The 14,934-nt window shown below is 34.6% G+C and overlaps 1 protein-coding gene across 4 annotated transcripts in view; it reads right to left on the bottom strand.

Moving 5' to 3' along the window:
* WDR27 (WD repeat domain 27) overlaps nucleotides 1-14,934 on the bottom strand; it is a 100,327-nt gene that overhangs the window by 65,264 nt on the left and 20,129 nt on the right. For 3 of the 4 annotated variants that reach the window (XR_016464251.1, XM_090135464.1, XM_031613335.2), the window contains exons 17-20: nucleotides 14,446-14,567; nucleotides 13,758-13,891; nucleotides 6,932-7,029; nucleotides 6,550-6,671 (exon numbers count right to left, since the gene is read on the bottom strand). Coding sequence is in view for 3 of the 4 variants with exons in the window: in XM_090135464.1 (XP_089991590.1) it covers nucleotides 6,550-6,671; nucleotides 6,932-7,029; nucleotides 13,758-13,891; nucleotides 14,446-14,567 (476 nt within the window). In the remaining variant the exon portion in view is untranslated. Of the gene's footprint in view, nucleotides 1-2,860; nucleotides 3,174-6,549; nucleotides 6,672-6,931; nucleotides 7,030-13,757; nucleotides 13,892-14,445; nucleotides 14,568-14,934 lie in introns of those variants that run through there. The other variant, XM_090135465.1, reaches the window with a different exon arrangement.

Raw genomic sequence — 14,934 nt, 5'->3', positions numbered from 1 at the left:
GCATAAGTGGACACTCTGTTTCAGTAGTAATTGTGCTCATTCATACCGGGACTGATTTGGGATTCATACCTTTAAATAATTAAATCCAGGATATCTTTAGACCTCTTTTTTTTGTTTTTTTTTTTAATCCACGTTGGCAAACCTTGACCTTTTTACTGGCTAAAACCTTCTTTCTCCAGGGAACTAAATATAAACAGTTGGAACTCCTCCTTTCCTTTCCCTGCCATTCACATTCTTGATTTGGCTGAATACATCACGGAAACCTCAAGGCCATTTCCCGCAATCAGTGCTCAACTGCCAGGAATCTTCTATTTCTTACAGAAACTGGCATATGGGTGGAAAGTTCTCCAGTCAACAGAATTGGCCAAAATGCAAGACAAAGTCGGGCACTCAGACTACAAGAGCTTTCATTTCCTAAGCTAAGGATTGCCACAGCTTGCTCTAACAAATGAGCAGAAATGCACTTGCCACTGATTTCCCAAAAGTTGGGGTCTACACATTTTCACATAAGTTCCATGCATCATGTATAAAAAATAAAAAACAAAAGCTAACAGCTTGTAAAATAGAAAGACAGTATTTCTTCTAAGGATGGTGTTCATTAAGTTAGAGTCTTTTTTTTTTTTTTTGATGTGTTTTGGAAATACACTCCTTATCTGTTTTTAGAGTCAGCAGTGATCACAGAATGTAACACAAAGACTTCTCCAGAAATGCATATATTTACCTCGCACAGTACACCTTTAATTTATGAAACATTAACAGTACAACATGTAAGAAAATTCGTGTAAGATATTTGTTCCTTTCCCTCTCTGAAGTTTTGACAGTAATTTACTTTCTCAATCTAAGCTACACTTCCAGGTTCAAACTACAATAACTGTTGAACATTGTTGTAGAAAATAGCCACCACCACTACCAAAAAACCTAACATACATTAGTTGGAATAATAAGCAAGCTGAATGTTATTTACCCCTTTGTGGTTTTACAGTTCATTAATTTGATGCAAATTAGTAGCATATTCTGCAAACTATATTAACTTCTGACAGATAAATCACTTATGTCCATCATCTTCCTCATCCCCCACTGCAATCTTCTCAGCTTCTCTGTAGTGTAATTACATCACAACTTCCAAATAAAATCTGCCCCCAAATTGAACAAAGTTCAATAGAATCTATCTCATTCAATGACTACATATCAACACCATCAGAATAATCCAGTCTTGCTGGCTTACTAAAGACATCAAGTCAATCATCTCAGAAAACACTCCGTACCCTTCAGGCAAATACAAAACATCAAATATGTTTATCAGAGAAAAAAAATCAGCTCACTATTCAAATACTATATAACTTCTGGTTTATCTATTACATTTTCCAACTTCTACATCATATACTTATCCTTGCGAGTGAATGGATGAAGTTTGAAACACAAAGATTCTGGGCAGAAGACAAAGTTTTCTCTGTGAAAAATAATGTAATTTATGATTGTGCTTGCTACTAGAACATAATACCCTCAAAATACTTGAGGTTAATGATGCTGGCCTCCTGTTCAGAGTGTGTTCTGCAGGGATACAAGTGTGTCATTAACACTAAAGCTTCAAATCTGTGTAGTCTGATGACAAATTGCCATCTATTTCTATACCTCAGAAGTTTGTAAACTCTAAAACAGAAACAAAATTTTGATATTTCAAACAATTTTACTACAAGTTACTATGAAAGCAACTAAAAATATATAAAAACACCAGCTAATAATTACGCTATATAGAATAACTTCTCCATGTGAATTCTTATGTTATGATTCTGTCCAGCTTCCTCTTCTACTGTTTTTCTTCAAACAGTACTTGAAACTTGGCACAGATCTGTAAGTATAGCACTACAATGACCTCCTCATAAGTTACAGAAAAATTTATGCTCCAAGAGATGTTTGATACATACTTGCCCTGATTTCCCTTCCCCAAAGCTGACAAAGTAACAAAAATTCACAAAAAAAGTGTTCTCTAGGATATAAAGATCTGATGAAAAAGCATCTAGTCCGTGAAGTATTACAGATGAACAGGTATAGTGAGAATATATTTATGTATGAGTGAGCATTTTATATACACATTATGTATGCGTAGGCATACATGTTACTTTCAACCACTGTTGGAGTTTAAGGTTTTCAAATTAAACAGGGTAGTATTAAGACATTTAGCTATACCCACCATTAAAAAATATGTAAATAAGTACAACAGTATACAATCTGTATCATGATGCAATTCTAGTGTGCTAACATACTTGTCACTGTCTTCAATATTCTTCATGTCACTATAAGCATGTGGCAGCATAGGGCAACTTCTTACCACCACAGTTGTTTCTAAAGATTTACTAGCCAGAATTTCCCTCTCTGACACTCAGTAATGATGATTCCTTGCTCAGCATCTATGTAATTTTTATAATTTCTTTTAGCATTGTGCTTTTGAGTTTCTCACTGCTCAGAGAATTCTCTGCATTAAAACCAGAGTTTAAGATTGTCTAGCCATTTAACTACTACTGCCTTTAAATTAAAGATGGTTAGAATTATTTTTCTGGGAGTGTGCTTTAGTGATCCTTCTCTTTATCTCCCTTCTTCCTTTTCTTTCTCATGGACTTTACCTGTCCTATGCTTTTTTCTTATAGTCTTTGCATCTGGTACTTCTGGATGCTTTTTAGACACTGAGGTTGAAGGATGCGAAAGGAGAATATGTAATTAAGGCAGAAGGAGCTTTGGAAAGAACAGTAAGCTACATCCCCATGGTGGTGGATGACCAGAAAAGTTATGAGGGAAGAAAAAACAGGATCATATCAGAAGAAGGGAAGTATGTAAGAAGAAGGAAAAAGAAAAGAGGTTGTAGAAACTGGAAATAGAGTTGCACAAGTGAAGCATCTGGAATTACAGGATGAAATAGGTTTGATCAGTTCACTTCTGCAACTGACACTGGATCAGAGCAGTGGACTTCAGCTACAGGTTATCCTGAAACTGTGGCAAACTGGCTGCAAACTTATAGCAGTACAGACATCACAGTGGTTGGCAGCAAGAAAGGGAGACCAGTGACAAGATAGAAGACAATATGAAAGCTCCACCTGACTGTCACTACTGCTTCCTTTTCCAAGGAAAGAAGAGAGCCAGTAGGAATGGGCAGAACCTCCACCAGATTCACAATTCACCTGAAAAGAGATGAAGAAATTTGCCAGCCTACAAGAGCAAAAATTCTACGTATTTAATCTACAGCTACTAGAGAACTTCAGGAGGATGAGTGCTGTGAACTTAATGGTTTTACCCACAGTATTTGGGGCAGATTTTAAAGAGGAATAACTAAGTAATTATTCTCTTGCTTCATTGCCATTACTGCAGACTCCGAGAACTGAAACAAGATAAGGATTTCCTGATTCTTAAAGAAAACTTTCACATAAATTTTATCTAACTGATCAGAGAGGATGATTTTCAAAGTTAGACAAGAGAGAAAGGCAACACATTCTTAGATTTGGTTGACATTTTAATGTTTGAGTGTTCCTTTGAACAGTTGCCTATAGGGCATTCTATATTTCTTCCATCACATAAAATCTGGGGGTATCTTTACAGAAACACAGATTCAACTGCATGTTACAGCACAAACAAGTAACGTGACAAGTTTAGTTAATTTTTACTTTCACTCATTATCTTCTAGACATATTTATATTTAGAGTAATAAAATTCTAAAAGGAAACAGGATTCATATGCATCTGTTAAAATGGTTTCCAAGAAAAAATTAGCACAGCATCACCCTTTAAGAGATAATTTATAACCATTGCTGCAGTCTTACATATAAATATACATGTTTGCAATATTTCCGGCTAAACTGTTCTGAAAGAAGACTCAGGATACTATTTACAGCAGACGTAGCCTGATGACTAAGAACATATTCCAAGTGATAAAGTAAGCTTAATCAAGTACCCTGAAGGCTGAGACACACCTCATGCATTGACATTCTTGCAAGTAATCTCCAGAATTGACAAAAAGAACTATTTAAAGTAGTAACAACACCACAAGGTATGTGTACTTGTGTACCACTGCTGTCCAAAACCAGCAAGAACTGAATGTCATGCTGGTTCTATATGTTACTAGAATGCCCTATACATGGAACAGATAAGCAAATCATAATCAAACCATACCTTCACTAGTGTTTCATAAAAACCTCCTGAATAGATTTCTTCAATTATTATTTGTTTTAAAAGAAAATCTGATATCTCCATTTACCCCATTCAGGTTGCACACAACAGCAACCATGGAATATGGAAACTGATATACTCTTGCATGAAGCTAAACCAAAAAAACACTTCAAGAATACACCTAATACATTGCAGCCATTAGTGAGCATTCAGTTCACAAGGCTAGAGTTGGTCTAGGCCAAACAAAAGTCTCCATAAATATTATAGCCTTAAAACTACTTCACTCCACAGATCTGCTTCTCCTGCATCACTCCTCTCCCACAGTTAGGGTAGTCATAGACTTAGATTCCAGTATGTTTTACACTTTAAGAAGGATATAGTTCATTTTGCATTATTATGAAAGTCCATAAGATATTTCAACATGTTATCTTAAAGCAAATGCACCAATATATATACACTCTAACCATTTATATTAATGTAACAAGATAGCTGATGGTGTAATTTTCCAATGGACTTAGCTAAAGTATTAATTTTATGTAACTGAAAAAATAACTGAGAACCTTGATCTATAGTTTTCTTCCAAAATAAGGAATTTTCTTTGCTATACCACATGCCTCTAGTTTTTCTCCCAAGTGAATACTTGTCCACAGCTTTAAAGTTTTTCTTGATTAAATAACCTGAAGCCACTCAGCTGACCAAGCAAAAAGAAAAGCCAAAACTTTATATGTGTTACAAATAGCACTGAAATAGTTAGCAGAATTTTAAGTGCTTTAGCAGATCACATCTCACAGGAAAACCCACAAAGTGTTATACAAAAGTAGTAATAAGGAACTGTTTTAAACCCACAGAAATAAGGGCTTTCCAAATGGAAAAGTATCAACAAAATCTAACACAGCAGCATTCTAACATGTACAGGAACATAAGATTTCCAAATGTTCAAATCTATCTTCAAGCTTTGTTGTTTTGTTTTGTTTTTTTTTTTTTTGTTGTTGTTGTTGATTTTAAAGAGGAGTTTAAGTTATCCACTCCACTGCAACACTGAGCAATTTTTTTCATTTCCAAAATCCCCAAATAAACCAGATGACTTCATATTCAACTTCATAGAGCACTTGCATAAGACATAAGGCAACAAACCTAAAGAGTCACATAATACACAACTAGTAAGATGAACCCATCATTCATTTATATATAGACTAAGTTGTACTTTCTGTAATTTAGTTTTAAGTAATAAAAGAGCAAAAAAATTTATTTACTAGCTTAAGGTTATCTTGCAGCTACTTTACAGAAGAAAATTTGAAATGGAAGAAAAAGCAAGGTTGACAGTTTCCTAAGAAGAACAATGAACTCCTAGTCAGATAACACAGTGATTAAAATACTTATTTGTCTTACTTCCAAACTGTTTCTTCCCCTCTATATATCTTTTGAGTCAAGAAACACACAAGGCTTTTTTTCCTCACCTCTCTCACAGCCAAGGATCTTATAGTTACCTTTATTTCCAAGAAGCCCTTTGGCTGATTTATGCACAGTACATGCATACCTTTAAACCCTGCATGAAAACAACTTTAGGCAATGACAACCTGCTCTGAAAATAGCCATTTGCTGTTATAGAAAAGATTATTATCCCCTTTGGATTTTTTTGGTTGTGTTTTGTTTGTTTTGTATTATTGTTGTTCTTTTCTTATTTATATGTTAAATAATCATTTTGTACTTAAACGATTAACTTCTCTTCTACATATTAGGAGAAGACTATTAGGAGTATACATTGCCCCCAGCATAATACTCTCAGAACAATATATGTAACAATTTTGGTTCCAGGTAAAATAACACAGAGGTCATGCCAGAATAAGTTATAGGAATCATTAGAATTTTTACAGCTCTATTTTCCCATGCAAGAACTAAGTGTTAAACTTGTTTCCTCTTAGTCATGAAATATTTTGAAGGATCAAAATTCAGTGTGAAAGTCAAATGCATCTACATAAACACTGCAACAAATCAGTTAGAAAAAACGTTCAATTTTCTAAACAGCACATTAAAAGTAGAAGTCAAAAATATGACAAGTGTTAGCAGCTATAAAAATAACTAGAAGCCTACAAACATTTCAAACGTTTACAGTTAATAAATTCTACTAACAGCAGTATTGCAGTCTGGCCCAAGTACTGCTAAGTTTAAGACACGCTGCTTTGCTACCAGGCTTGTTCAGTGTTTATTACCACTCCCTGGTTTCTACTAGAGAACGAACGAGATCTTGTCTGTGGATATGCCTTTATCACATAACATTACGTCCCTATCCATCCCCAACACAAACTCTACTGATGATGGTTAATTACATATTTAGTCTGCAATTTTGTTTTGCTGATGCACGTCTGCTATTGTAGGTATTCAGTAATATGCATACCTTGTTTTGACAGATCTGATGGACTGCTCTAGTATGAACATCTGGTATCACTGCTGTGCTGCGGCCTGCATTGAGATCAAAAACTTCCAATGCTCGGTTGCTGCCAGCTGTAAGTACAATATCTGTAAAATTCTCTGTGTTAAAGTTAAACTGATCTAAAGGAACAAAAAGAGATAAAGGTTTTGTTGTATTTAGTGTCTTACAAAACAAAAAACAATGCAGTTCTAAGGCTTAAATTCAGTACCCCAAAAATATGACACCAACATTGATAGAAAAGAGTTGTAAAAAAAAAAAATCAAATGCTAATTACTTTAACTGAAGTTCTTCCCATGTCATTAGATACAACACTCCAAGAAGAAAATAAGAGTTTGCTGAAGGATACAAGAGTAGAAATCATTCACTGCTGAAAGGCTGGTGATCTCCACTGTTGAAGCCATGGGAAATTTCTGTACCAATTTGCAAATACTTTTCTGTTTGTATCTACAAAATATATAAAATAAATGCTGGCGTTAATGAAAGAAGTTGATAAACTGCCACCAGTAACCTCTCAATGGAATCAAAGGAAACTTCAGTGCATTCCAGTATTTTTAAAGATGAAGCCACAGATCTTTTCATTTGTTGATGAGCTCTATTAAGAAGGAAACAAAACAGAATGGTAACAGACCAGGTTTAAAAGAAAATAAATATAATATTTATGTAAGTAAAACAGATCTTCAGTCAACATGAAAAGTTTGAGTAATCCCATCTGTATAGGAAAAACAATGGAGAGAAAAAAAATACTCTTTTAAGTGCCTACCACCAAAAAGCAGAAACACCACTAGTTCTTTATAGCATTTCATGTGCTAATTACTAATTAAGAAATATTTCCCTGTAGATGGCAATAGAACACTGGGCTGATCACATATCACCAAAGGAACTGGGCCTTCCAGCATGAACCAGACTCCTCAAGGTCCTAAGGGACACCTGCAAGCTCCACACAGACCATCAGGGACACATCAAGCCCTCTAAAACAGTTTCAGGATCAATACTGTGTTGCAATTCAGTCTGATTAGACACCACTGTTTAATGAAAACTACTGGCATAGGCAACACAGATCTGACCTTAAAATCCACCAAAGTCAGCAGAAAACCTTCCTCCAACTTCAGTATGTTCAGGCCTAAGTCTGACTAATGAGTAAGTTTTCATTCTATTTCAGACCAAGTTGAAATGGCTTATAAGATTACATGAAGTGTATGCATATGTTGAGAGAGAAGAATATGGTTTCTATAGAGGAAGGGATCTAGGAAACAAACAATGGTACAGTCCATACTGTACCATGTTGTAGATTTGTGACTAAAATGTTGATAACATTAATAACTGTGAAGCATTGATAACACAGAAGTGTTTTAGGTAATCCTGAGAAGCATCACAGCATCAAGACCTCCTGTTTTTCACACTGTCCCCATAGCAAGCAAGCTGGGGGATAGTTGGGGCTAGAAGGAGATACAGCCAGAACAACTTATCTGTTGTACCGGCTGTATCCCAGCCATACAAAGCAATTTTTAAAAGTTGTCATCATTCAGAGACTGGCTGGACATCAATCTGCTGGTAACGACTTCATCCATTACTTGCCTCCTCTTTTTTCATAACTTATTAGAGTGTATTTCTTAAGATCTCTGAGTTTTTCTTACTTTTGTCTTTCTCATTCACTCCCCACTCCACTACAGGAGAGTGAGTGATGAACAGGGTTGAGGTCTAGCTGCCAGGTACGGTCAACACATCACAATAAATCAAAATTCCTATATCTAACTCTAAATTGCAGGCACTTTACACATTAAAATAATTCCAGCGAAACTAAATACTATATTTCTATCTCAGTGCATTTGATTACAATACAGAAGTCCATGTGTAACACACAGGAATAATTACTGCTTATTCCCACCTGTGCAGAGTTTGGAAAACTGCAATCATTTGGCAGAAGCAGTATATTTATCAGCAGGACATATTAAGAAGAAAAATGCTTTTAAATACTTTTTGTCACAGTCACATAACAGTCTCCTGAGATCTTTGAGGTAGACATCAAAGCCACTTCAGCAGCAATGATAAGGCATATGTTAAACCCCAGTGGTCTGCAATATAATCCAAGATTTTCTTTTACTGGTTTATAGTGGCATTTTATTCAAACAAACTACAAAAAATAAACTTCTAGTCATAATGGTAACTGATTTACCACCTGTACAATCAATAGACGTACAGAGGTTAGGCTAAGTAGGATTATTGCAGTGGAAAGATAATACTGAAAAATGCTCACCGATGTTGTAGGCTTGCAATAAACTTCATGAGGAGCAATCTCCAAAAAGAGATCCTTCCTCAGTAGCAGTCAACACTTAAATGGGATCTAGGAGAGGTGGAGCCAGGCTCTACCCCTTCTGGTAGCACAGGTGAATTGCCTTCACCTGTGTTCCCATGACTGACTCATTGCTTGTCTCAGGTGGTCAATCAGAGGTTCAGGCCAAGATCAACAATTCCCATACACCACCACATTAGATAAAATATATCCAAGGTAACTTTAAACAAGCTGACTGAAGTAACAGGAACAGTCTAATGAAGGCAGCATGAAACTTCCTCTGGGTTAATTTACTCTACTGGAACAGATTTACTGAAATCAGTTCAGTAGTTCCCAAATGCAAGATCATTGTTTTGAGTTAGCTGAATTTGCTACATATACTTATACACACTTAATTCAAAGTGCAAGTCAATTGAAATTAAGCCAGGCATTGTGGACACACTGAGCTGCATGCTCTATGCTAGTTCTTGACTCCTACAGGTTATATTTTAAAGCAATGAAACAAAATTGTTATTTAATAACAGTCATAAACTAAGAATTAAATCCAACACAGAATGTAGTTAATCAGCTACTGGAAGAAAGGTATTACATATGTAATTCAGAAAATATAAAAGCTTAAACAACCTCCACTTGTAATTTGTAAGAACAGAATTCAATAATAAAAACATAGGTGAAACTTTTCCTTAAACTTCAACAATCTACATTTCCATTTAATATAATTTCCAGTTTATTATACAAAAGATTACTATAAATCTTACAATAGGCTTGTGGAATAATTAATAAATGAGGAATTAATCCAGTAAATGTCAGAAGGAATTGTAACGCTTATCAAGATAAAGTTGTAAAGAATATACAAAGGAAAAGCTTTTCATTAAAAAAAAAAATAATCAAGAAGTCTTCAAAGGAATGTAATTTTTTTTTTACCCACTGGAAATGAATAATGAAAGTAAACTTATATACAGTAAGATTAAGAGTTCCAGTCTGGACAGTTTCCATAAATAAATTTGATGGCTTGCCATTAGTAAAGACAGTTCCTTTGTAGGATTTCCAATTGACTGCCAAAGCCAATTCATAGAATCACCAAGGTTGGAAAAGACCTCCAAGATCATCTAGCTCAATCGTCAGATGGCGACCAATATCTGCCCACTAAACCATGTCCCTTAGTACTGCATCTAAATGTTTCTTGAACACCTTCAGGGACAGTGACTCAACCACCTCCCTCAGCAGCCTGTATCAACATCTGATCACTCTTTTAGAGAATAATTTTTTTTCTGAGGCTCCCCAGCACAACTTGAGATGTTTCCCTCTAGTCCTATTGCTAAGTTGTGAAGCTGTTTTCAGATATTAGAATACACTAAGACAAGTCCTAGAAAACACAGCACAGATGAAAGCTAAGAACAGGAAGCACATACAGGCAAAACTCCAGATCACATGAAAACTGAAGTGACTACTGTAACATAAACAGGTCTAAATTATACCACCACCCAAGCCAACAAAAAGCTTATGAGGAAAACCAAAGAGAGCTGCCAAGTTTTTTTTTCCCCCGGGTCTCCATTTCTATGCATAGTATATAATCTCAGCTGACAATTCTAAAATCACAGTTTTTATATAATCCAAATTACAATTTTATCCTCCTTTAACACCTTCAGTCACTAGAAACTGATAACAGTCTTAAGCGTCTTATTTGTAATGTCTTAAATCATCCATATTTAGGAGATACAGTCATTCTTGGGGGAAATACATTTTGTTTTCAGAAGAGCATAGCTTGTTTATTTAAAAAAACAGAGGAATACTTCACATTTCATCATTATATCACATAATGGCTTTAAAAAGCAATGCTTCTGTTACTTAAATGCAATTTTATTCACTTTAAACTCCTTTCAAATGGCTCCTTCTAGTCTTTAAAACAACACATGAAACTAAATATAAAACAAGATTAGATTTCGTTTTGCTTAAATTCATATACAAAGCAAAGATAATTAAAAGCTTTCAAAAAATTAAACACAAAACAACTACACTTCACATCAGCAAGCACAACTGCTGACAACGGTGGAAATTCACTGGTTAGAAATTTTGAAGAACGCAAAGAAATTTGTTTAGGTTGTGAAACATTTTGAGATTAATCAGATGTAGAAATCAAGAAATTTGTATTCTATTCCCAGAACTGCAATAAATATCCTCTGTGACATTTATAAAGAACACTTTCTTATTTCTACTTTTCAATTACAGTTCTGAAACTCAACCAGCATTTAACCATTTAAATAAGTTGTAATAAGTTGTAATGCTTAGCCAATTAATACTAACAAATAGTTTTTAAAATTCTGCAGAGAAACATCAATAAGATTTGTCATTGTATTGTCTCCCATCCAAAATGGGGTAACAATCCATTGGTTAGCCAGATGGTATAATCACGCTCTTCTAATTAAGGATATAAAGCATGCTCTGGGGGGTTAGATCCAGCTTCTCCTTGAATCAGCCCCATTCAAGCATTCTTCCAAACTTGACTCAGAATGCAAAATTAAAAGTTGTGAGAAACAAAAGAAATGACACAATCTTTCATAAAAGAAATGCTGGGAAATGAACTGGAGGGAAGCCACAAGAAAATGTCAAAGCAAATTTAAAAAAAAATGGTACTGGAGGTTAATCGACGCATATAATCAAGTCAGACTGGTTTGTGGATTTGTTGTAATGTCTACAATTATATGTTCGGTCTTCTGGCATTACACTAATATCCTGGAGAGCCTAATTGCATATTTTTGAGTTTGTGTTAATCCATCAAGGAATACTGAAAGCATGGCAGTAACAAAAATGCTGGTATAAGCACAACTCCACACACATTAACAGCTTTAAACAAGGATATTACATTCTTCTAACAAAGCAATTGTAGAAACATGGTACACGATGAAAGGTCAGTGTTTAATTCCTTCCAAAATTGCTTAGGTGGGTTCTACAACTACAACATGTTCCATAATACCTCTAGCATCTGAACTAGCTAGATTAAAGATAGTTCACATCCATCTGAGACTATGAAATTTCTGAAATTTCTTACTGTTACTGGATACATTCTTCTGGGTGGCATAAGACCAGAAAACAGAAGTAAAAAACATTTTAAGCTAAATCTTAAAAGCAAAAAACAACCAGAAGAGGGAAGGGTACAAAAAACAGGGTACAAAAAACAGTGTATTATTTTCTGTCCTTTTTTTTTTTTTTTTTTTTTTAAGTTCCCCCAATATTGTCTGTATAGATGTTAAAAGCTAGGAATGGCACAGGCGATTTGCCCGTTTTCTGAGTTTACTAGCTTATTCTGAATAGATTTGCAGCAAAACTGGGAGCTGAAATAATCTTTTCTGACTCCCACCTTCAATTTATTTCATAATTTGCCTTCCAAATTCCCTTCCCCCTCATCCCCCATTAGTTTTATCTTTCTAATGTAACATATATACAATAAAATGAAAGCAGGAAACTGTATTCTTTTGAATTTAATTTTCCAGTCTATGTGCTGTATTTGTCTATATGCTTTCCTATTACAATATATGACTAAGATCATATAACTAAAGGCCAGAGCACATCCTCCATTAAGGATTTTGACAAGAAATGGAAGTTAAAGGGTCACAAGTACTTCTGCATTAACAGTAAAAACAGATATACCACTGAAATCCACAATTAAGTAAACATTTGGAGAAAGTTACAAACTGAAATCAGATCACAATCTATTAGTTATTTTTTCAAATATGAAGGAAAATCTGCTTTCAAAATGTGTTTTAAAGTACCGATGTAATTTGGCCTTTCTCCCCTCTTTTTTTTTTTTTTTTTTTTTAGGACTATTGAAAATTTCAGTGAAGATCAACATCCTCCATCCAGGAAAATATTCCTATTCAAATAAGTATTTAAATATGAACTATGGCTAAACATCCAAGGAAACTGGCCAGTCTTCCCTACCTATGAATGAGGCTCAATACTACTTAACAACACACTATTTACAGTATCAACTAATAGACTTCAGTAATGTTATCTTAATTCACTTCACCATTCTTCTAAACAAATATATAGTGGTAATAATGAGAAACCAACCTTGAAGAGATTTTTTTTTTTTAAATACTACTGTATTTAAAAACATGCATACATATATAAGTACATATATATTTGGATGTAATAAAATATCTTAGACAAACATACTGCTGAAAACCAGCAAGAGCAAGTGAAGAACAGAAAACTTGGTAAAAAGACACAAGGACAATTTAGCTGCAACTGTGAACAAACATCCAAAAAAGGTATAACAGGCAGATTAAATAGAAAAACATGATTCCATGTCAGAAAAGAAGAGCAAGTTAATGATCAGTAGAGCAGTTAGTAAAAAAGTCATGAAGGATGCTACTAATGAATTGGAAAAACAGATTAATAAGAAAATTAATTACACACAATATAATAGATTGAAAGTCATTAAAGATGAAAGTAATCTGCTTCCATTTCACAGAAAATGAAGAAAACATTTGCAGCTTGTTAAAGCCTCTGAAAGAAAATGCAATTAAAAATATTCCCAAGAAGAGGAATTGCAGAAGCTACTCAATCATAACTTAAGATACTGATGTAAACAAGTAGAAAGTAAAGTACGGAAAGTCCCAGATTATTAAAAGTACTGGTAAAAAAGTATCTGCACCCAATAAAGCATGCAGCATAAGAATTATTGATAATCCCTTCCCCCTTCTCCCCCACTGCACAAAAATTTCTTTGTTCTGTCAATTAGCTTGTTCAACGCTTTCATCTAAATATCATCCCTAAGACAGACCTCCATCCCACCTTATCCCCCCAAGAAAATCTCAGCTCAAACAGTAAAAGGAGTTTCACGAATTTTCACTGCTCTGCTGATGAGGATTTAACTCACCGTCTTAGGTCATCCTTTGTTGCATCTAGATGGAAACTTAATAGATGAAATTCAGCTCCACAGCACAGCAATATAAATGTATCCATAAAATAAAATTGTGCAAAACCTACAGCCCTGTGGAACATCTCTTTTCCCTGAAATGCAAGATACGTTATTAAGAATGGATTCAAAGACACTAAACATCTTTTGTCTGAGATAGCTAGTGCTAAAGCACAATTTCCCTGTTAAACTAACCATAACCCAAAAGGTTAACCTACTACATAGTTGCCCTTCCTATTTCTGAAGTTTTCATTTTGTTTGAATTAAATGGCAGTAAAGTTAAGAGTATCTGTAGTCAACTGAATCCAATGCAATTGAGTCTAAACTTCCACATGAATTGTGGAGTAACTATAGGAAGACAAACAGAGCTGAGCCAATGCAAATAGAAAATATATAGCAGATGTTAAAATCAAAACTTCCTGACACATCCACTAGAGTTGGATTCTGGATCTTTTTCCTGATCATCATGACAAAAACCTAATTTGAAGGCAGCAAAGACTACCTAGACCATAGTATCAGCTTGAATGATTACCAGTCTAACTCTAGAAATCAGTCCATATGTTCCTCCTACAGAACCATTAAAATAAAGTTAGATCAAAGTGCAAAGTAGCATCTTCAGTGAACTAATCTAACAGGAGTTTCTAATTACCAGAATTAGGGCAGGTTCATTCTTGCAGACTGACCAGACCCTTACAGTTCTATCGTCTGATGTAGAAACTATCCACTTCTTGTCATGACTCCAGCCAACAGAGTTAACTGCACCATCATGACCTAATAAAAATAATAATGGAAATATCATAAACCCTGTTTACACTAACACATTTCCTTATGTGTTAGTTAATCATACTGTTTTAATACAGTTATACGTAACATTAAAATACACTTAAATATAGGCTTCAAATGGTTGGATTTAAACTGGTAACAGTAAACCACTCATTGATTTCTTTCCCCCCCCACCAAAATCCATGGGAAAATGTCCCTGATTAATAATGAAAGTATATGAAATTAAATAAGGTTGCGGAAATATCAATCTATTCTACCTGAAATCGCATATATATCTGTATGATGTTGATTCCATTAGTATAAGAGGGACTCAAAAGGAAACATTATAAAAAAATGTAAATAAAATTTATTTTTA

Source organism: Phasianus colchicus, chromosome 2 (assembly GCF_987193195.1).
Source record: "Phasianus colchicus chromosome 2, bPhaCol1.hap1.1, whole genome shotgun sequence".
In the NCBI taxonomy this organism is placed as follows: Eukaryota; Metazoa; Chordata; class Aves; order Galliformes; family Phasianidae; genus Phasianus; species Phasianus colchicus.
Note: the sequence above shows the minus strand (reverse complement) of the source record. Positions and strands in the feature narration are given on the sequence as shown.